Source organism: Pelobates fuscus, chromosome 4 (assembly GCF_036172605.1).
Source record: "Pelobates fuscus isolate aPelFus1 chromosome 4, aPelFus1.pri, whole genome shotgun sequence".
In the NCBI taxonomy this organism is placed as follows: Eukaryota; Metazoa; Chordata; class Amphibia; order Anura; family Pelobatidae; genus Pelobates; species Pelobates fuscus.
Genome location: NC_086320.1, coordinates 137,896,310 through 137,921,052, shown reverse-complemented (window position 1 = coordinate 137,921,052; position 24,743 = coordinate 137,896,310). Strand labels below are relative to the sequence as shown.

The window sequence follows — 24,743 nt, the reverse complement described above, 5'->3', positions numbered from 1 at the left end:
CGCATTCAGATCTGACGTCGGCAGGGGGTGGAGAGTTACCCAGCACCGAGGGAGAAAGGTAAGTGGCTGAAGGGGCCCTGAGAGTGGGGGGGACCTAATGACCCTATAGTGCCAGGAAAACGAGTTTGTTTTCCTGGCACTATAGTGGTCCTTTAAGCATTCCTATCATCAAAATGCATTATCATGTTAACAGTTTAAAATTGTATGAAGTGGTCTGGATGCAGAGTTCTCAATCTCAAAGAGTTCTGCAGAGTTCTCAATCAAATGCTGCTCCTAGAGAGCATCAGATTGGTGAAGTGCGGCAATTTACCACATGAATCACATATGCGGCAGCATTGGATTGAATGAGATCAACAATCATTACGTAAATCTCACCTTTTGTACCCTCACCATTGTGAGGGGGGGACTGAAAAAAAAACGTGTATTTTGTTAGGAACACATGTTTGTATTACTAACGCTAAACAATGTTTTTCACTATCAAAGCGCTCTTATAGACTGGCTTACTATACAGCTAATCAGAGCGTTCTCGCTCATATTGCATAGCATGGGAAATTCTCTCACGCGATGCAACAACTGACTTTATAAAGGCTTCCCCCATTATTAGTCTGCAGTGAAGATGGATTCATTTTATTGTGTTGCAATTTGGATTTATTTTCAGTTTTTTATGCAAATCATTTTGTTTTCACATTTTCATTAGTTGTGTTGGTTATTCTGGGTTTTAAATTGGCTTCGTTGGGAATGAAGAAAAATAGAATTTTTTTTTTTTTAAACAGTTACTAGTTTTATCGACTCTTCCCCATTCACTATTAGTAGGTAATTTTTACCAGATTTTGTCCATCCAGACAAAAGCTGGTCCTGAATGAATAACCCCATATAAGGTTTCTTAAAGATTTTTAGCTGAAAAAGATGCCATGTCAGAACACTGGGCATTTTGTATTAGACCGTTTAAACACTGTATTTTTTTTGCTACGTACTGGAATCCTAGCAGCTTCTCAGTTCAACGTAAAAACCCAACTTCTAAAGGGGTTGCCAGTAACACATGGCGTCAGAAGGTTTTGTTTTAAATTATAAGTATCAAGCAGTAAACATATTCATTCTAAAACAAATCGATTTTAAATCAATTTATAGGAACCAAAAAAAAAATTATCTCTGATAAAAAGCCTCCTTAAATTTAGCAAGCAATGTACTCTGGCATTGTTTTATCTCTACATACCTGTGTGAGTACGAATATGAGCCAAGAAAGCCATGGAATTGCTGCTTTTACATATTTTGCCACAGTACTTGCAGACATTTCCCTGATTCTGTTCTCTTTCCCGGTTAATCTGTTCTGTGTCCTCCTCAATGTATTTGTTAACCTCTCTCAACAATTCTTCATGCTCTTCTTTAATGTGGAGGAATAAGGTCTGCTCTGAATCAAAATGTTCAGTGCATTTCACACATTTGAAAGCTGTCCCTCCCTCAGGTAGCTCTTCAAAGCTGGCTTGCTCATTCCTTAAGTGGCCAACACTAGATAAGTGTTGATGAAGATTACTTTCAGTGTAAAAGGATTTTCCACAGAGCAAGCAGTGGAAGTGTTTCTCTTTTGTTGGATGTTTCATTGTTATGTGTACATTCAACCCACTAAGACCATCTGCCAAGAACCCACAGTCATCACATCTTATGCGAGTTGACTCGCCTTGAGAGTTCCCATTGCCTTTCTTACGTTTTCCTGGTTTGACTTCTGAATCTATGCTTTTGGTTGTATTGCACACTTGACTAACAGAAGTAGCCGTCATTTGAACAACATCACAATATTTCAGTTTAACAATGGAGGAATCAAACTGGCTTACATTTTGAACCTTGTCACATGGGTCAATAGCAACTCTTTCTTCTGAAGCTAAATTGTCAGTTGCATCACCTGTCTCCCAGTTACTATTAGCTATACATGTCTCACCCTCCTCTACATAGGTAATCTCATAACATGAGTTATTTTCAATCCTATCATTTTGTGAAACATTTGTTCCTTCATCAGCATTTTCGACAGAATAGCCTTTCTGAGAAGATTTTACAATGTTCAAGGTCTCGGTCTGTTCATTTTTACTTGTACTTGAAAGATTTATCTGTTCAGATTCCATCCCTTCATTATTCTCCTCACTGGTTATGTCTTTACTTAATACTTTTGTTTCTATGGAAGGGAAAACAGTCTCTTTTATCTGTTGTCCTTGACAAGTTGTAATAGTACGGAGTTCAGAGTCTTCATTTCTATCATTTTCACTGAATCTGTCCAGGGTTGAGTCATTGTTACTATAATTAACACTATTTATTTCTTTGCAAACAGATAGTTCAGTTTCATCAACCTGAACGGTAGGACCAGAAGATGCGTGGGAAGCACCCAGCTCGATAATTTCACTTTCCTTTTCCAAAGGACCATAATTTGAGTTATTTATGTTGACTTCTGTGCCTTCTGTTAATTCTGCTATACATTCCTTGGATTCAATCTGATGAGATGGTTTAGGAATTCCTATTGGAAAATTCTGTATTTTATCATTAATGTCCAAACCTGAAGAATTTGATTGGTAATTATTGTGTTTAATCTTGTGCTTTTCAGTGGCTGCATGCTTTGTCATCTCTGTGCAAGTCACAGCACAGTATTCGCATGCAATACAGTAGAATACAAACTCATTTGAATGTTTATTTTTAATATGTGCCTCCAAAGATGATGCAGAGTAAGGCACAAAATCACAGTGAGCGCATTTCTTACTTCCATTGTCAAGAGAACGTTTCCGGAAAGTGACATTACCACTGACATTGGTTTCCATTACTTCACTTTGCGACTCATTTTCCATTTGAACGTTTTGATTGCCTTCAAGGTTTGTAGATATCTCATGTGATGTGTTAGCATCATCTGGAAGATTTATGGTGGAGATAGAGGTTGACTGTTCATTATTTGGAGGAGCTAAGCGCCCCTTTTTCTTTGTTGCAGTTTCAAAATTTGTCCCATCAGATATGACGATTATAGATTTCTGTTGGCCATTCTTTTCTTCTGCTACACGACTCTCATGTTTCTTGGTTGTACAGTGGCGTTCCATGTCTCCTTTAGTGACTGTGTAATAATTACATACCTTACACAAATAGCTATACTGATGACTATGTTTCCGTCTAATATGAACAGCTAGGTTAGTAACACTGGAAGCCAAGAGACCACAGTGAGGGCATATCCTAGAGATATTCCCTTTTGGTCTTCCTCTTTTTGGTGCATTAGCCAGAACTGCATCTAATTCACTAGAGGCTGGACTGCAGCACAGGGATTCCTCAGTAGATGGCAGTAATTCTTGAGAAATAGATAGTGATGTAATAGAAGCTTCACTTTCAGGTCTAGCTCCCTCAGAAACAGCTAGATCAGCAACACCTGAAAACCAAACTTTTTCAATGCATTCATCAAAAAGTAATCCAATGTTGTTTTTCTTGGCATTCTGAATATGTTTGCTCCTTTTTATGTGTTTCTCCATGCCTTCTTTACACATAGAGTAAATATTACAGGCTTTGCATAAAAAGTGGTAATCACGAGCATGGCGAAGTTTGATGTGCCTTGTGAGGACGGTAGAAGATCTTGTCTTATAAAAACACTTTTTACATTGAAATCGAGACTTTTTTGCTTCACAGTGGGAATCTTCAGTTATCACACACTCTTTTAAAGGATTTACAACATTTTCCTCAAGCTCGTGTTTAATTGCATGTATTGTAGTATTATGCACACCTTCCAGATTAGAGCTTTCCACAACTTCAGCTGCTGAAGCTAACGGACAACAACTAGAAACTTTCTCTTTTTGTTTTTCTACACTGATATGTTGCTGTGAAGTTTTATGTTGCAGTAGAGCTTTATTTTCTGTAAAGTAAGTCTTGCAGGCAGAACAGTGGAAGAACATGTAATGGTGGGCATTCATGTGAGTCTTAAAAATTAACTCATCTGGGGCTACTAACTTGCAGATGTAACACTTTAAGCTAACCTGAGATTTCTTGTGTGTTTCATTTTGGTAATGATTCTCAAAGTCTTCTCTGGTGACAGAACAGTACCCACAAGTCTGGCAATAAAAATTAATTCCCTCTCCAAGTCTTCTCTTTTCAGGCTTTGCAATACCTTTTCTGTTCTTTGAAGCGTTCTTGCAGGAAGGACATTTATGTCTGAATTCTGACTTATTTTGGTTATTGTCTTCATCAAATGTTTTGCAGGCATGGTTTGTTTCTTCAATCATATCCTGACAATAAGCATGATAATAAGGTTCTGCTGCAGCACGCCTTGACTTCAGATTGGGTTTAATATTGTGCTTGTCTTTTAAATTAACATGTGCCATTCGTGCCAAGCGTTTCCTAATTTGTCCAAAGCCAATCTTTCTCCTAAACAAACTAGCCTTTTCACATTCCTTTTTATACCATGCCCTTCTAGCTATAATATTTAAAATTGCTTTTGATGGAACATTTAAGGACTGTTTAGATCCTTTTTTGGCAAGAGAAGATCTAGACATTTTGAGTGGTATAGCTTTTACAATCGGCTCTCTGGTATGGTCTGGTGCAGAAGTAATTGGTGTGCATACCTTGGTAGATATATTTTCCCTTTTCTGTGACAATGCCGTTAAGTTACCTTTACTGGAGATATCTTTATTACTCAGGTCACCAACAAAACTGTCTTTATCACCAGAATCTTGTGTTTTTGGATTACACTGACTCAGTCCAGCTTTGTCTTTCTTGGACTTTTTACTTAGATTTGAATGTGTTTTATAAGAGACATTTATTTTTGTTAACGTTTCAATTTTTCCTACACACGGTGGATGATGGTCCTTTCCAGTACAATGCTTTTTGAAAAGATCTTCATTAAAACATTTAAAGCCACATGGTTCACATGAAAATATTTTGTTTTGTGTGTCTAACTGCAATTGTGAACTATTTTCTGCTACAACACTAGCACTATTTTCTTCAACTTGTTTATGTAAGTCAGGTTTTGTTGAAAAAGGGTCTTGTTCAACATGACAATCCAAGTCACTTATTTTCACAAAATGAGCCGCATATGATTGCTTTTCACCTTCATTACATGTAACATCACCTTGGTTTATTGCCACTTCCATGTTCTCTGTCTGTTTATTGTTTGCACATGTTTCACTGTAAAAATCACCATCTTTGTATTCTTGATTAGGCTCTGCAATATCTAGTTTAATTCTTTTTGCCAAGCACGTGCTATCAACACTAGTATCTTCCGTTTTACTTGGAGAATTGGGTTCTGGCATTTGCCTTTTCACAGATGTGCAATCAGTGTTTTTATCATTTTGAGACATGGAATTGTATTGGATGTAATCTGCAACAGCATCCTTTTCTGTATCAACTGGTGGTTCGTTTACTGAGGTCTGACCCTCTTGGCTATACTCTTCTTCCATAAATTATAATAGAAGACGTCCACTTTGGTTCAGAACACAGTGAAGCTGAAAAAAAAGAAGAAAACAGTTAATACATATTCAAACATGCATGTTCTCAAAGCTTTTCAGTGTTTAACATAAATATATAAATTAGTCCATTAATCTTAATTAATTAATTAACCTTAAGAACACAGCTTCTAGGTTTGCATTTTTAGCACTTTAAATAGCCAGTCAATTTTGGGGAAACAATGTGCGTCCGGTGGTCTCAGGGGCAGTGAACTGTATGTACCTTAGGCAGTGCCACACAATCACCGCCATCTTATCGCTGCTGTCCTCTTTGGCTCCTGGCGCTTCAGTTGCCAGGAGAAACTTCATTGCTGTACTCTTGCACATGTGCAAGAACAGAGAGGACTATGATGGAAGATCCCATGAGTCCACGGGATCCTACGCAGGCAGAGTTTGAATACCACCTCCATCATTTGTAGTCCCGAATTTGACTTATTGTATCTTTGGATTGCATTGGAATTTCAACGAAATTCCAAATCAGTCTTGATCAGAATTTCATACAGAATATATATGTATAAAGTGCTGAGAAGAGACAGAACTGCTTTAAGGACACAAGAAATATTTGCTAAATATTACAGGCTTTTTATGCAAAGCCTGTAATCTTTACTCTATGTGCAAAGGAGAAACACATAAAAAGGAGAAAACATATTTAGAATGCAAAGCAAAACAACATTGGGTTATTGTTTGACGAATGCATTGAAAAAGTTTGGTTCTCAAGAGTTACTGCCATCTACTGAGGAACCCTGTGCTGCAGTCCAGCCTCTAGTGAATTAGATTACCTGGTTTCCTGTTGCTAGTCCCAGCAACCACTAAGTTAACCCCTGCAACCCCTTCTACACTAACACCATAGTACACACTTTACTGCCACCACCAAGACTTTATATCCGGGTGTCTTAGGTTACCCCACACACAGTAGAATTATAGGATCACATCATTACTTTACTGATCAGACATATATAATTAACCCTTTTGGTAACATGTTAACCTGAGCTTTCCTCAGAAGTGTGAGCTCATAGAGAACAAAGACACAAGCTGATTAAGTAAACATTTAATCTGACAAAAAGGATTCACAGTGCTGGGTACAAAAATACAGAAATAAATGGCATACAGAAACAGAGATAACAAATTGCAAAACAGTCCATAAAATAAAATAGGAGAAAACATATATTTTACATATATTTACCCCTTACATATCATTCTTGTGGGAGATTCAGATGCTACAGGTCTCCAAGTAGTTGTTGAAGAAAAAAAAAAATATCTCTCTGGATAGTCCAACATCCTCAATATATACCTAAAACTAGTTGTTTCTAAGTGGGCAGACCCCTGGGTGGATCAGATGGGTTTGGCCTGGTAGTTTATTGCCCACTCCATATTTTCTTAAATTATGTTGTCCTTTGAAGAACCCAAAGTCATATGAGTATATGCACCAATACCTTTTATGATGCCCTAGTTTTATGGCTTAGGCTTGGTGTAAGATCAAAGCCTACAATACATGTTATCTCAGCATGTACAAAAACAACTCAAAGCCTACAATAAATATTATCCCAACATTTACAAAAACAACTCATAACTTATATCAAATGCCAACTCATACTTTGGCATGACAGATACTCTAAGCACAAAAATAACTAGCTTAATGAAGCATTTTTGATCATATACTGCAGTGTCACTGCTCAATGCACTGCCATTTAGCAGTTAAAGCGGCACTGTCATGCTGAACTTACCTTTCTTTAATCGATTCCTATTCTCTCCCTCTGTCAGGATCTGTTCTTAGTTTCTTCTTCTGGTCTGTTCTAGTTTTCTTTAAAACATAAGACAAAGTAGGGACTATTTGTCTTATGCAGGTTTCCTACGCCTGACCATCTCTGACCAGCGAAGGAGCAAAGTGTGCTTCGTTTCCGGTGGTCAGAGAAATTCTCCCAAACCTCTAAGCTTTCCTCCCTGCTCCCGCAATGCTTCCTGTTAGTATTCCCGAATGTTCTGTCATTTAGACTGAACGCCGGCAAAACTGCCTAATTGCGTCAAAACAGAATGAGAAAAGTTTGTTCATTCGTGTTAGGACACAATTCAGGACTTTGTTCGTGTCGGAATTTAATTCTAATGAATGAAACTCCGATCCTATTGGTGATCTTGCAGCCGCTTAGTAGATAACTCCCTAATACCCCGGTATTAGGGAGCTATCTACCATAAATCTCAACGACTTGAGCGGCGGGTGGGGGCCCTGAGTAACAATGGGGGGTGGACACCTATTGTCCTCCCCCTCCGGCCCCCACCCATAAGCGGCGGGTGGAGGCCATACATGACAATGAAGGGGTGGGGACCTATTGCTCCATGTCACCTCCCCACCCAAATAAAAAATAATCCCCTACCTACCTCCCCACCCTAAAAAATAGTGAGGGGGATAAAATAACTAACTACCTGTAAAAAAAATGTGTGTTCTGAGACTAATTGCAGGGCGGGGCAAGGCTGTGCCCTCGCCGGGTGAAGATGGATTAATTTTTTTTACTATGGTTTTTATTTGGCTTTTTTTGTGGCTGAAAAATGAAGATGATAGAAATAAGAAGACATCAAATGATAAGTTTTATTTTTTTTGCAGGTAGTTAGTTATTTTATTCCCCTCCCCCCTCACTATTTTTAGGGTGAGGTGGATAGGTAGGGGATTATTTTTTATGTCGGTTGTGGGGACCCCTAGTCACCTTGGAAAGAGGCATTTTCATTTACGCCCCCCACCCGCCTCATTGGTGAGGGGCAGGGGGGTGGACAATAGGTCCCCCCATTATCCTTTATGGCCCCCACCCACCGCTCAGGGTTGGGGGCTGAGGGGTGGGCAAAAGGTCCCCCTCTCATTATCCTTTATGGCCCCCACCCACCGCTCAGGGGTGGGGGCTGGACAATAGCCCCCCCCTTGTTATTTATGGCCCCCACCCACTGCTCAGGGTTGGGGGTGGACAATAGGTCCGCCCCTCATTATCCTTGGGGCTGGGGGGAGGATAATAGGTCCCCCCCCTCATTTTCCTTTTTGGCCCTCAGCCATCACTCAGGGGTGGAGAAAAATAGGCGGTGGTTGGGGGCCCTAAATAACAATAGGGGAGGAACCTATAGGGGGGGAACCACCCGCCGGTTTGGGCTATTGTTTCTCCAGCAGGGCGTTGTCCCAGGGACACTGCCAGACCAGTTTAAACGGCATAGCGAGTGGGGCATTTGGGAGATTTTTATCTCCTTTATGCTATTATGGGGGTCATATTGACCCCCATAGAGTGAGGAGGGACCTGAGGGGCTTTGAAAGAGGCGGGGAGCACTACTCTCTGCCGCTTCTATCTTTACATTTTACAAGGAGGGACTGCACGCCGGTAGCTCCCTCCTTGTAATAAACTGAACGAACAAACGAACACCGATATTGTTTGTTTGTTCGTCTGACATTTCTATTCATTCATCTTTCTGACGAATGAATAGATGAAATTCCAGTTTGCATGGTATTTATGTAGCGCCAGCTTATTCCATAGCGCTTTACAATATTATCAAAGGGTGAGATTTAACAATAAATGAGACAATTACAAAAACTTACAGGAACAATAGGTTGAAGAGGGCCCTGCTCAAACGAGTTTACAGTCTATAGGAGGTGGGGCGTAAAACACAACAGGACAGGAGGTAGCAATCAAACAAGGTGGAGTGAAGCAGAGCTGGAAGAGAGAATAGAGTGCTGCCCTTTAGGAGAGAGCAAGGGACAGGTATGTGAGGTAGAGGTTACTCCGGGAGGCCATAAGCTTTCCTAAAGAGATGGGTTTTGAGGCACTTTTTAAATCATTGAAGACTAGGGGAGAGTGGATTGGGCGGAAGCCAGACCGAAGAGCGTCAAGTAGAGAGTTGGAATTGAGGAAACAAGTCAGATGTGAAAAGACAAGTGTGAGAGACCGCCTGGCACCCCGACTGGGTGCCTCCACCAATCTATGCTTCCTAGTGCTCACCGAGTACTCCAAGCACTCCACCAGACACCGTAACCACTGTAAACCCTGCAGAGAGCGTTACAGCTTGGTTGGGGTCTCGCTGTCCTCAACCCACCCTGGACCCAAGACCAGGATCCAGCTTCCAGTGGATAGATCTCTCCCAATCCAGAGAGTAAAGCAGGATAGCTCTTGTAAGAGCTAGTGATTATAATCACTATAGAAATCCCCAGAGTGAATATAGCGGTTCCCTCCACACATGAGACGAGGCTCTATGTTGAAGATGAAGTGGGTGAAGAGGAACCGTTTAATGGCAGCCACAACTGGCCTTATATGCAAGTCCCCATGCAAGGGATTTTCCATAACTATTCCAGGGGCATTCCCCACTGGACCTGAGAGGAGACTGCGACAAAGTACACACTGTAATTACATTGGCTCTCAGGTTCAGGACACTCCCACACAAAACAAGATAATCCCTCCCCTGTGCCTGAGAGATAATGGAGTCAGGAACTGTACTAAACTCAATTATCTCCAGGTACAGAAAACATATTTACAATAACCCAAAAGTACCCCAAAAACACATATCCCCCGATAGCCCCGATCTGGGGGACCATCACCCAGATTGGTTCAGGGGTTTGGGATTTCCATGGAAGTTATAATTTTGACCGACTGTGCACATGGTCCTATGCCCAAAACAGTTCCGGGGAATCAGGGCAAATGGTTGGTCTCTCTTTCTGGAGTACATAAGTACATAAAGTCATATGAAAATCATATAAAGTGCATTGGCAAGGTATATTGCAGGGCCCATAGTCCTGAGGCAGTCAAGCAGCCCTCCCCCCCCCCCCCCAAGAGCATGTGACGAGGTTCAGTTCTTCACAAGTCTTTCCAGAAGCTTTGAGGGAAAAAAGGGAGCAGGTATATGGGAAGACCCTTAGAAGGGGAGGACGGTTCAAGAGATTTTTTTTTTTTTTTTTTTTAAGATGGGTACTACAGTACCTTGTTTAAAGAGCAGAAGTGAGAACACCAGAAGAGAGAGAGGGGAGGTTTTAAGGAAGGCACAAGTACAACATCTCTGCATAAGGCTGTAGCTTGTCTTGGTAGCTGTTAGTCCTGTGAGCTAGTTAAAGGACCACTCTAGGTACCCAGACCACTTCAGCTTAATGAAGTGGTCTGGGTGCCAGGTCCCTCTAGGATTAACCCTTTTTGTTTTTATAAACAAAGCAGTTTCAGAGAAACTGCTATGTTCATACTGAGGGTTAATCCAGCCTCCAGTGGCTGTCTCATTGACAGCCGCTAGAGGAGCTTGCGTGCTTCTCACTGTGATTTTCACAGTGAGAAGACGCCAGCGTCCATAGAAAAGCATTGTAAATGCTTTCCTATGCGACCGGCTGAATGCGCGCGCGGCTCCTGCGGCGCATGCGCATTCAGCCGATGACGTCGCGAGGAAGGAGGAGAGGAGGAGGAAAGCTCCCCGCCCGGTGCTGGAGAATGCTAAGTGTTTAACCCCTTCCTCTCTCCAGAGCCCGGCAGGAGGGGGTCCCTGAGGGTGGGGGCACCCTCAGGGTATAGTGCCAGGAAAACAAGTATGTTTTCCTGGCACTATAGTGGTCCTTTAATGTTCAGTTTGGGACCCAGGCTCTGGATAGGGCTGTAAAATGATTTCAACTGTACTCAGCAACTTCTTATGAGTACAACACTCTATACGTATACCACAGCAAAGTATTGATCAAAAAATAAAAAACCAGGACCACTTCAGTGATTTGAAATGCTACACAACCACAGATTAACCATTCTGCTCCCAAAGGTGTAACTTGACCTCTGGCCACGGCCGTCTTTAAAGCGGGACAAACGGGACAGCTGCCCTGGGCCCACTTACTCCTGGGGGACCCAAAGCTGCTACTCCGTGGGCCCTGCTGTCCGCCAAAATGTTTTTTATTTGCTTCACGGTGCTGCGGCTGCACCAGGAGCCCACACACTACGAGGGCCCGGTCGAGCGCTGTGGCCCTTTAACAGCGTGACCGGACCCCCTTGTTTTACGGCAGCAGGCTGGGAGGAAGTGACTGCCGTGAGTCACTTCCTCCCAGATAGAGTGAAGCCGCACGGGATGGAAGAGAAGTCCGTCGGGAGGGGACTGGCGTGCCAGAGCCTCACACTCCCAACTACCTCAGCCTGCCACTGGACCCCAGGGAACCCATAAGGTAAGGCTTGAGGGTGGCTTTATAAATGTAAACTTTGCATGTGTGTGTCAGTATTTGTGTGAGTCAGTATGTCTGTGTGTGAGTTTGTCTGTCAGTGTGTGTCTTAGTATGTGTGTATGTGTGTGAGTATGTCTGTTAGGGTGTCTGTGTGTGTCACCTATTATGTGTATGTCTGTCACGGTCTCAGTATGTCTGTCAGGGTGTCTTAGTATGTCTGTGTGTGTGTGTGTCTTAGTATGTGTGTGAGTTTGTCTGTCAGTGTGTCAGTATGTCTGTGTGTGTCTTAGTATGTGTGGGGGTATGTCTGTCAGGGTTTCTGTGTATGTATGTCACCATTTCTGTGTGTATGTCTGTGTGTGTCTTAGTATGTCTGTCTTTGTCTTAGTATGTCTGTGTGTGTCTTAGTATCTGTGTATGTGTGTGAGTATGTCTGTCATGGTTTAGGTGTGTGTATGTCACCATTTCTGTGTGTAGGTCTGTATGTGTGTGTGTGTGTCTTAGTATGTCTGTGTGTGTGTGAGTATGTCTGTCAGGGTTTCTGTGTGTGTATGTCACTATGTCTGTGTGTGTGTCAGTATGTCTGTCAGTGTGTCAGTATGTGTGTCTTAGTATGTCTGTGTGTGTCAGTATGTCACTATGTGTGTGTCAGTGTATCTGTGTGTCAGTATGTCTGTGCATGTCAGTTTGTCTGTCAGTGTGTAAAAATGTAAATTTTGCACGTGTCAGTATGTATGTGTGAGTCAGTATGTCTGTCAGGGCGTGTGTGTGTCAGTTTATGTGCGTGTCAGTCTGTCTGTGCGTGTCAGTATGTCTGTCAGTGTGTAAAAATGAAAATTTTGCACGTGTCAGTATGCATGTGTGAGTCAGTATGTCTGTCAGGGCGTGTGTGTGTGTGTCAGTTTATGTGCGTGTCAGTCTGTCTGTGCGTGTCAGTATGTCTGTCAGTGTGTAAAAATGAAAATTTTGCATGTGTCAGTATGTCTGTGCGTGTCAGTATGTCTGTGCGTGTCAGTATGTCTGTGCGTGTCAGTATGTCTGTCAGCCTGTAAAAATTTTAATTTTGCATGTGTCAGTATGTATGTATGTGTGTGTCAGTATGTCTGTCAGTGTGTGTTACTATTTCAGTGTCTATCTCTGTGTATCTGCATTTAGTATATATATATATATGTTTCTCTATGTGGTCTGTGTGTACCTGCGTGTCTGTATGTATATCTGTATGTTATCATTGTATGTATTTGTGTATCTGTATGTTGTCAGTGTGTGTACCTGCATGTGCATCTGTATATAGACAGTGTTTTTATCTGTGTATCTGCATGTGTGTCAGTATATGCATCAGTGTGTCTGAGTATCCATATGTGTCAGTGTTTGTATATATGTCAGGTTGTGTATCTGTGTGTCTGTATGTGTTAGTGTGTGTATATGTGTCAGTCTGTATCTGCATGTGTGTTAGTGTTTATATCTGTGTATCTGCGTGTGTGTGTGTATGTGTATCACCGTGTGTGTGTGTGTGTGTGGCAGCGTATGCGTACATGTGCATACATCTCATCATTGAAATCGCCAATACTACAGACAAGTACACCCCTGCATTCAACCTTCAACACTACATACAAACACATCTTTGTTTTAAACACCAAATATATATATATATATATATATATATATATATATATATATATATATATATATATATATATAAACACACCCCAGCATTAAAAAATAAAATAAATAAAAAACTACACATAGATGCATGCTTGCATTCAAACACACCCCTACATTTACACAAACATACTCCATACAAAAACATGCTTTCATTCAAACACACAAACACAGCTCAGTGCTAAATACAACTCTGCAAGCATGGGAAAATGGTTCCGCTACTGCGTTGCGAAGTGGAGAGCATGATTGCATGTCAGGGAGTGGGGGTCAGGGGGCCCCATCAAATGCTTGCCAGGGCCCAATCAATATTAAAGATGGCCCTGCCTCCGGCAGTGTCATTGGGATGTCAGCAACCAGCATGGAATAAGAGTCCTGGGCTTGCTAAAGTCAATTATGTAAAACCTTTATTGCACAGAATGTCAGTTATTGGCTAAGAGCGGTCAGCTAAAGCTGTCAGCCAATGAATGGCCATGGCCGTAGTTACCAGCTTCTGCGGCTTTTCTAAAATCTGAAGCATGTCACTTGACCACCAGGGAGCAGCGGCTATGTTGATTGGAGTAACCCTTGAAAAATGCAAATGCTCTCCTTGCCAAGATACCATACGCAGTAGATAGATTTAACAGAGACAGGCTGAATGGTAGTAACTAATGAAATGTTCCATCTCTATGCGTCAAGACCTTTAAAAGGAGCAGTATTTGAAAGAAATGAGAATTAAGTGGCTTTGTTTATAACAATCAGGCATGGTTCTGTTAAGTGTAATTTTTTTAAAATATAATAGAATTGATAGAAATTGCTATTTACAGCAAAAATCCAACTGTTCCATGAAGCATAGAGGTATGTTGGCACAAATGACTAAACTGCATAACTTTACAGAATATTGATACAAGTTTTACACTTGGTAGTACCCATCACCATTCTGTTGTCCCCTAAACCATGTGCACATTACAGAAGAGTAAATAATACCATATACTTTAATGTATTTTTTTTTTATCCATATGGCTTTATATTGAACATTATTACCAACATCTGATAGATTAATACAGGATTTGTGATTTCATCCTTTACTTAAAATTTCTTTTTGCTGGCATCCGTCTTTTCATCTCATATATTGCCTTAATTAATACTTTAAATTTTGGTTTTATGGACACATAGATTAACATTGCTGCCTTACAGTCACATGACTAATTTAGCAGAAAATACATTTGAAACATAAAATAGATAATAAAATGAATGTCACAACATATTTAACCCTATGAATGCAAACCAATTAATCTGCATTTGAAGTATTAAAATGACAATCATGTATCAAAGTGACAATCATTTAAAGGAACACTATAGTCACCAGAACAACTACAGCCTATTGCATTTGTTCTGGTGAGTAGAATCATACCTTTCAGGCTTTTTGCTGTAAACACTGTCTTTTCAGAGAAAATACATTGTTTACATTACAGCCTAGTGATAACTTCACTGGCCACTCCTCAGGTGACTGCTTGAGCTACTTCCTATCTCAGTCACACCTAGTTTGCATCACAATATATCAGTATCTCCTCCCTCTGCATGCAGACACTGAACTTTCCTCATAGAGATTCATTGATTCAATTCATCTCTATGAGGAGATGCTGATTGGCCAGGGCTGTGTTTAAACATTGCTGGCTCTATCCCCGATCTTCTTCCTTCACAGTCTCAGACAATTTTATGGGGAAGCATTGTGATTGGCTCAGAACAATGCTTCTGATGATGTCAGCAGGCAGCTTGCTATTCTGTGGCAGACAGGGCCAAAGCCAGCAGCTTCAGGCTTGAATACAAGTAAAATTTACTATATTTAGGGAGGCAAGAGGGGGCCAGGGGAGCTCGATGGTGGTTTTAACACTATAGGGTCAAAAATATATGTTTGTGTTCCTGACCCTACGGTGCTCCTTTAACCCCTTAAGGACGCGGGACGGTTCAGGACCGTCATCGGCATTTTCCCATTGCCGACCGACGACGGTCCTGAACCGTCCTTAATTTAAAATGTACTTACCCGGGGGCGTGGCCGGACCGTTCAAGGGAATGGACGTGTGAGCGATCGGCTCCGTGAGAAATACCCGCAATACAGCGATTATACTAACATTTATTGAGAAAAAAGACCCAACGAAACCCGCCTTGCCTAGCCTAGTCACCATGGCACAACGTATGACCAAAAAAACTAAACCCAGAGAGACACCATCGCTGCAAATTGCGACCAAGACCTCGCCGCCACGCCGAGCGCAAGATGGCGCAGATAGGCCTAACTCACCGGCCTCGAGTTCAGGACGGAGCGATGTCACGTCTGTATCCCATCGGGAGACACCAGCCACCGAATCCGCTATACAGAGAATGCTGGATAGTCTCCAGACATCCTTGAGGGCAGACTTCACCCTAATCGCAAAAGAAATTAGAGATGATGTCAGGGCGCTGGGGGAGAGAATGGACTACATCGAAACTAAGACGGAAGAGATCATAACCGCACATAATAACGTGGTAACCGCATATGACACCATGGAAGCTAAATTGACTTCCATATATGCTAAAATAGCTGACCATGAGGACCGAGACAGGCGGAACAACGTGCGCATCCGAGGTATTCCGGACAGTGTAGGCCCCAGCGAACTGGGCAATTACGTATGCCGCATCTTTCACCTCTTGGCACCAGACCTACCGATCACCGCCTTGCTGCTGGACAGAACACACAGGCTACCCCGACCCAAACATCTCCCTCAGTCCGTCCCGAGAGACACTATCACTCGTGTACACTATTACACTACCAAAGAAATTATAATGGCGGCTGCCAGAAAAAGACCCACACTCCCTGAGGAATACAGCAAAATCCAGTTATACACGGATCTATCTGCACATACGTTGAATGCCCGGAGGAACTTTGCTCCCGTAACCAGCGCTTTACGCACGGCGAGTATTCCTTACAAATGGGGCTTCCCTGCAAGAATTATCGTCAAGCGGAATGGCATTGAAAGACACATCACCACCTTAGAAGAGGGGAAACGAGCTCTGGCTGAGTGGAACATACCGATGACTGAAAATGGGGAAACCGCGCCACCGTCATCCACCCCACAACACGCCACCACAGCGACGACCTCGCCAATGAAAATTGCTCACGACTGGGCCACAAGCACGAAAATCAAATGACTCTTGCCACACGTGCAATCTGGGACAGTGCACACTGATCTTGGCGGCAAAGGACCGCAGAACGATAAAGTCAGGCTCGGTGGATAAGTACCTTGTTACTTGCCTTTCTTTCTGGTGCATATCCTACTGCATATCCTTATCTTTACTTCATCTATTCTCTATGTTTTATCTACTCTAATGTTAACACTGATGCCTCCCTCTGCTATATATGACACCTCTATGACGGGGAGCTGGGGTGTGTGGTGTTGGGGGTACGGGGCCGCCAGCAGCATATGGCTCTCCATTGCGCTCCAGAATATCAGAAAAGTTTTATGTGTATTTTGGGTTGTTTATGTTATGCGTTCCTTTTTACCACTCACTGTTACGCTGTGTCACACATGGTATATATTTGACCCCCAAGCCATCAGATTAATCATGAACGAACGCATGCCAGGACAGTTACTATCTCATGTACCAGGCCATAAAAATACCTATCGAGGGGGCAGTAGCAGCTTCCCATGCGCTGCCAAGATGGCCGCCTGGGCATGGGAGCTCCCAAGAACGGGGCCTCCTATGAATAACCGGCCATCACAGATAGCACTATAATACCCTACCCCCCTGGGGGACTGGAATGTATTCCTCTCTAACTTACGAACACCTAACCGAGACGGGAGTCGAGGGCAATCTCTCGGCCTATTAAGGGCATCCTCTCTCTCACCCCAGCTAGCGGGTCTTCTCAACCCCCACATAAGGGCTTCAGTGCCCATGAATATCTCCGAAACCGGGTCCTACACCACGGACCCTTCTTATGTACATAGTTGGTTTTACCCCTTTTTGTTACTCTTCCCCCCCAATTCTCCTACCCTCGCCAAGGCAATTATATATCGCCTTACATCTGTACCTGTGTATTACACTAATGTACACCGACCGGCTTACCTTACCACAGACAATCGCACTATTCTATCACCCCACCATTCGATTCTAAATGACACTTAACCTACTCTCAATAAATGCCAAAGGGCTTAACTCACCCCACAAACGCCGTATGGCATTGTTGGAAGCACAAAAACAGAAAACGCACATAGCATTTTACCAAGAGACTCACTTCCAAACTTATAAATCCCCTAAATTCTCCTCCAGATATTTCCCAATTGGATACCATTGTACGTACAAGAAAAAAAAAAGAGGTGTTTCTATTCTACTCAGTAGGGATGTAGCATTTCAGCTGATAAAGAAAATAAGTGATAGAAAAGGTCGCTATCTTCTTTTGCAGTGCATAATAAACAATGTTCAATACACACTAGTTAACGTGTATGGCCCGCCTGACAATCATCACCTTTTCCTGGACCAAATTTTGTCGTTAGCTAACGCCCATAAATTCGGAAATGTCATAATTGGAGGCGACACAAATTTCATCCTAGATCAAAACCTAGATACGACCTCCTCCGCCAAGATTTCGGGCAATACCACTAAACAAAGGACACGCTCCATTTCCCTTCTGGAAAATACTCTTCAAACACACGGGTTTATTGATATTTGGAGAATTCTACACCCCCTACTTAAAGACTACACATTTCACTCCTTAGTTCATAACTCGTACTCCAGAATAGACCGATTCCTCATCCCTGCCACACTCACACCTCACATAGATACAGCGGACATAGGCACCATCACCTGGACAGATCATGCCCCTATAGTACTGAAATTTGCAACGCAACACCCTACTAGTGGGAACCGCACCTGGCGTCTAAACGATACCCTCCTGACCGACCATAAACTAGTGACACAAATCACCAAAGAATTAGACACCTATTTTAGTTTAAATGACACTGGAGAAATTGGTATAGAAACCATTTGGCAAGCCCACAAGGCAGTCCTACGAGGCCAATTCATAAAACATGCTAGCCACAATAAGAAGCTTCGGACACAGGCATATATTGATCTGCACAAGTCACTAGCTAACCTCACTCGCATTAATAAAATAGCGCCATCGCATACCGTCACACAGCAGATTCATGCTCTACAGTCAAAACTGAAAGACATGGAACTGGAAAAAACTACCTACTTAATGTCGAAAATGAAACACAAATTCTTTAAAGACGGAAACAGAGCAGGGAAGACGTTAGCAGCACAACTCAAAGCTAAGACACTATCGTCTAAGATTGCATATCTCACTGCAAAACAGGGCGAAAAGATTACAGATCCACAAGCAATTGTGGAGGAATTTAGCCGCTACTATAGCGGCCTATATAACCTGGCTAAAGAACAGGACTGCCACCCCCCCACGCAAAACGAAATCGACACATATCTGAAAGACATCACCCTACCGACCCTCACCCCAGAAGACTGTCAATCCCTAATACGACCCTTTACGCCCCAAGAAATAAAAGACGTTATTAGACAACTACCAAAACATAAATCACCTGGCCCGGACGGGTTTACAAACTCATACTATTATACGTTCCAAGATCTTTTAGTACCCTACCTGACTAAATTGTTTAACCACTGCTTTCAGGATGGCGCTTTGCCTACCGCCATGCTGCAAGCCTTCATCTCAACACTACCCAAACCTGGGAAACCCCCAACCCAATGCTCTAATTTCAGACCCATATCGTTACTGAACTGCGACACAAAGATCTATGCCAAACTTTTAGCAAATAGAATCAACCCCATCCTCACCCGCATTATCCATAACGACCAGTCAGGCTTTGTTAAAGGACGGCAAGGTACAGACAATACCAGGAAGATTCTTAATATACTATCCCATATTGACGCGACACACACAGAAAGCCTCCTGTTAGCCTTAGATGCCGAAAAGGCATTTGACCGTCTCAATTGGACATACATGATTTCAGTCTTACATAAATTCGGCTTCCCCCGAGAACTAACCCGAGGTATCATGGCTCTCTATAAGGACCCAACAGCTCGAGTATCCAACTCAGGTTTTACCTCACTGCCGTTCAACCTCTCGAACGGTACCAGGCAAGGCTGCCCGCTCTCCCCCCTCCTCTTTATCCTAGCGCTAGAACCCCTAGCACAAAAAATTAGACAAGACCCACTTATCTCAGGAATACAGATAGGGCAATCACAGTTTAAGCTTGCTATGTTTGCTGACGACATTTTAGTTACCGTTGGTAACCCAGATATTTCTCTACCACGCCTTACACACCTCCTACGAGATTATGGCAAAATATCATATTATAAACTAAACCAAAGCAAAACACAGGCCCTACCCATTCATATCCAAGCACCAACAGTTGACAAATTAAAGAGGATATATCAATTTGACTGGAGACAGAAATACGTCACCTATCTGGGTGTAAAACTGGCGTTACACCAGCACACCACCCTATCACTCAACTATGGGCCCTTATCACACACATGCACCTCTTTCTTCCAATCATGGAAACACATCCACCTATCTTGGTTGGGGCGTATTAATGTAATTAAAATGATCTTATTGCCAAAAATCCTCTATGTTTTCCGGATGCTACCAATCCAGGTACCACCACAAATGCTTAGAAATATTCAATCTACATTGTCCCGTTACATATGGGATAAGAAAAAGCCACGTTTACCCATGTCCTTACTCCAGCAAACATCGCCTGAAGGAGGATTTGGTGCGCCTAAAATATCCGCATACTATGAAGCTGCAATATTAGAATCGGCCATTCGTGTCCATGCTGACAGAGACACGTTCCAATGGGCAGACATGGAACACGACAAGTCCACACCACACTCACTATTACATATCATGTGGTCTCCTAAAGTACACCGTCCCCCAAAACTCTCACTATACCCAACCTCAGCCTTAATGTTAAAATATTGGGACAAACTACTGTCAACAGTATCGGAAAAGGGAAAATACTGTGTAGAGGCTCCTATTGAGGCATTGACACTACTGACTCCATGGTTATCACTGAAGACCTGGGCCAAATATGGGGTTAAATATATCAAGGACATATGCACATCCTACTCTATCGAACCATTCCCCGAATTACAAAAACGTTTGCATCTACCGAACTCCCTGATATTTCAATATCTACAATTAAAAAGTGTGTTAACCTCCCAAGTCTCATGGCACCACACAATGCCCCCCCAACGTGTAAACAGTACTATTGCCATAATGTCCAAGTGCCGAAACGCACCATTAAAGCCGAAATCTCTTTCGATATGTTACAAATCCATCCTAGATTACCATGCCCTCCACTCCTTTCATTTCACACGCCAGTGGGAAAAAGAAGGCATCTCTAACCTAACGGAAGATGCTTGGCTCAAAGCCACCAACGCCCTGAAAGGTATTACCTCATGCTTCTCCCATGTAGAGGCGCACAAGAAAGTGATCTACAGATGGTACCTAACCCCCCACAAACTGAATCAAATATACCCTAACACTAACCCCATGTGCTGGAGATGCTCGAGCACTATAGGCAATATGATGCATATTTGGTGGGAATGTATGGATATTCGACCGCTCTGGTCCAAAGTACAAATAATACTAAACCAAATCCTACAGCACGAAACACTCATTACTCCAGAAATAGCACTCTTGCTCCTTTACCCGGCTCACTGGGATCGAGCAGACAAAAAGTTAGCCTCTATCGTGCTATTAGCAGCACGCCACCTAATAGCACAGAGCTGGAAGAGCACTATATGTCCCTCTAGAAGGGAACTCATAGAAAGGGTAAAACTATTCTACAAGTATGAACTGCTCACTGCAGACTCATATACGAAAAGACAGCGGTTAGAACTAATATGGATGCCCTGGGTTACCTTCTTAGAGAAGGACAACCCCTAGGAGTCCGCTGATATGAAACCCACAGCATACAACAGCGGTACCCCTACTAACCAGAACATCACTACTCGATAATGTTAGGTGAATGATATGCCAACATAGGTTATCACAAACTATTACAGGTTATCTGCTCCTAGATTGGTACAACTCCCCATGTAAGAAAAGAACTGTACGAGCGCCCACTTACAACTGTTGCATGTGGACCATCGAATTTTGTGGATAAGCGATTTTGTACAAACGATACAGATTACTGTGAATAACAATGTAATGTAAAGAGCACTATCGACACATTGTATGTATATATATAAGCACTGTTACTACAATTTGCTGCCTTGGTATGTACCCTCCCAAACCCCGCACCCTCCCTTTTTCTTTGTTCTGTATCCCACACCCCCTAAGTATTTGAAAAATAAAAATCTTAAATTTCAAAAAAAAAAATGTACTTACCCGATCGCCGTCGTTCCCCCGGCGGCGATCGGCGGTGCTCCCGTTGTGGGGAGACTGCCTGCAGCCCAGACAGTCTCCCCATGGCGGATTAGGACCCCTGGGGCCATGTGATCGCCCAACAGGGCGACCACATGGTCACAATAGGTGTCCTAGACTCTGCCTGCAGGGGGACTGTCTGTGCTGACAGGCAGTCTCCCTGCATGTGTAAAATCATTAAAAAAAATTAAAGTTAAAGTTAATAAAAAAAAAATATTATTATATATGTGTATATATATATGATATATAGACATATATTATACCTATATAATATATGTCTATATATCATATATATATAATGTCATGCTAAGTGTATTTTTATATTAATATGTACATATATTAATATAAAAATACACTTATAATTAAATTACACACGTATATATATAATATATATAATAACTATATATATTGTATATATATATTATTATAAAATACAAATAATAAGTAAATTAAATTAAATAAAACAAATTAAAAATAATAATAAAAAATTAAAAAAAAATTATATATCTATACAAAATTTTATTCTAACTGTATTTTGATATTAATATATATATATTTATATCAAAATACACTTAGAATGAAATTGTATATATATCTATGTATATATAAATAAATAAAAAGAATACGAACTATTCATATGTCCATATAAAAAATTACATAAATAATTATATAAATATACACGTAGACTTCAAATATATAAATATGCATATATATTTAAATTCTACGTGCGTATTTATGTAATATTTTTACATAATTAAGTTATTTTATTGATTGCAATTTAAGGGACCTGCCTGCCAACCCAGGCCGAAAGTACAGAGAATTGAATTTGCTATCACTGTATTTTACCCTGTAACGTTCTACGACACCCTAAAACCTGTACATGGGGGGTACTGTTTTACTCGGGAGACTTCGCTGAACACAAATATTAGTGATTCAAAACAGTAAAACATATCACAGCGATGATATTGTCAGTGAAAGTGACTTTTTTTGCATTTTTCACACACAAACAGCACTTTTACTGATGATATAATTGTTGTGATACATTTTCCAGTTTTGAAACACTAATATTTGTGTTCAGCAAAGTCTCCTGAGTATAACAGTACCCCCCCATGTACAGGTTTTATAGCGTTTTTGAAAGTTACAGGGTCAAATATATGGGTCAAATATTTTTACATTGAAAATGGCCAGGTTGGTTACGTGCCTTTGAGAGCGTATGGTAGCCCAGGAATGAGAATTACCCCCATGATGGCATACCATTTGCAAAAGAAGACAACCCAAGGTATTGCAAATGGGGTATGTCCAGTCTTTTTTAGTAACCACTTAGTCACAAACACTGGCCAAAATTAGCGTTCAATTTAGTTTTTTACTTTTTTCACACACAAACAAATATGAACGCTAACTTTGGCCAGTGTTTGCGACTAAGTGGCTACTAAAAAAGTCTGGACATACCCCATATTGAATACCCTGGGTTGTCTACTTTAAAAAAAATATGTACATGTGGGATGTTATTCAGAGATTTATGACAGATAATAGTGTTACAATGTCACTATTGATACATTTTAAAAATGTATGTTTTGAAACCGCAATATCCTACTTGTACTTATAGCCCTATAACATGCAAAAAAATAGAAAAAAGCATGTAAACACTGGGTATTTTTAAACTCAGGACAAAATTTTGAATCTATTTAGCAGTTTTTTTCATTCGCTTTTGTAGATGAGTAAAAGATTTTTCACATAAAAGTCAAAAAACATGTATTTTTTTCAATTTTTCATCATATTTTTTCATTTTTAAAAAATTTAATTACATGAGATTATATAAATAATGGTATGTAAAGAAAGCCCCTTTTGTCCTGAAAAAAACAATATATAATTTGTATGGGAACAGTAAATGAGAGAGCGGAAAATTACAGCTAAACACAAACACCACAAAAGTGTAAAAAGATGCCTGGTCGCAAATGTACAACATCGCAAAAAAAGTCCGGTCCTTAAGGGGTTAATGCACTGTATAAATAATGCATTCAAAAAAAATGCAAACAATGTAAAAACAAAACACACCAAAATACTGAAAACAAGATGGCAAACGTAAAAATTCCTGCTGCTAATACATAGACAAACAACAGCAGCAGGGAGACCTATCAAGACAAAGAAGAATCTCTGTCAATCAGGAGCCTCTCATTTTGGTCTATGTGTTCTGAGCATGTCCCATAAACTCTTGTCCCTTCACACTAATAAAGGCTCCTTCCATCAGGTGTTTCTTTTTCTAATTTACAAGGTGTAATAACACTGCAGGTGTTTATATGATATGTAGTTTTTCATATCCAGCAGCAATGCATTTGATCAGATATCATGAGTAAAACTATGGAATAAGCTGATAAACCATCAGTCGCCACAGAAGGCACATGCATGCAGTTATGGCTTTGGCTCTCTCAAGGAGTAAGGGGTAGAAGGAAGATTGGGATTTAAACTGCATTCTTCCATGCAACTGTACAAATATTTCTAAATCCAAAAAATATTTGGATCTGAAGAGGGAAAACTTAGCTTATTAAACAAGCATAGGTTGTTAAGCCCCTTAACGGCCACATTCATATCTCTTTAGCGCACCCCATAGGAAAGCATTGAAAAAGCATTTCAATGCTTTCCTATGGGGAACTGAGCGACGCTGGAGGTCCTCACACAGCGTGAGGACGTCCAGCGACGCTCTAGCAAAGGTTTCCTGTGCTATGATCCAGGAAGTGCCCTCTAGTCGCTGTCTAGTAGACAGCGACTAGAGGTGGAGTTAGCCCTGCAAGGTAATTATTGCAGTTTATAAAAAAAACTGCAATAATTACACTTGCAGGGTTAAGAGTAGTGGGAGTTGGCACCCAGATCACTCCAATGGGCAGAAGTGGTCTGGGTGCCTGGGGTGTCCCTTTAACTGAGCGGGACCAGGGTAGGATTTACATGTCAGGTTCCTGTAGACACAAAATTCTAAGGAGCCCCCGATTCCCAACGCCAAAATAAGGTAGATAAAGTAAGTATAAAAAGCAGTCATATTTGACAACTGCGTGTGTATAAATGTATGTATGTGCAGATTTCTGCT

The 24,743-nt window shown here is 41.4% G+C and overlaps 1 protein-coding gene across 1 annotated transcript in view; it reads right to left on the bottom strand.

Moving 5' to 3' along the window:
• ZNF407 (zinc finger protein 407) overlaps nucleotides 1-24,743 on the bottom strand; it is a 547,008-nt gene that overhangs the window by 507,349 nt on the left and 14,916 nt on the right. Inside the window, exon 2 of the mRNA XM_063451620.1 lies at nucleotides 1,214-5,450. Within this exon, the coding sequence (XP_063307690.1) occupies nucleotides 1,214-5,405 (4,192 nt within the window). The 5' untranslated portion in view covers nucleotides 5,406-5,450. The remainder of the gene's footprint in view (nucleotides 1-1,213; nucleotides 5,451-24,743) is intronic.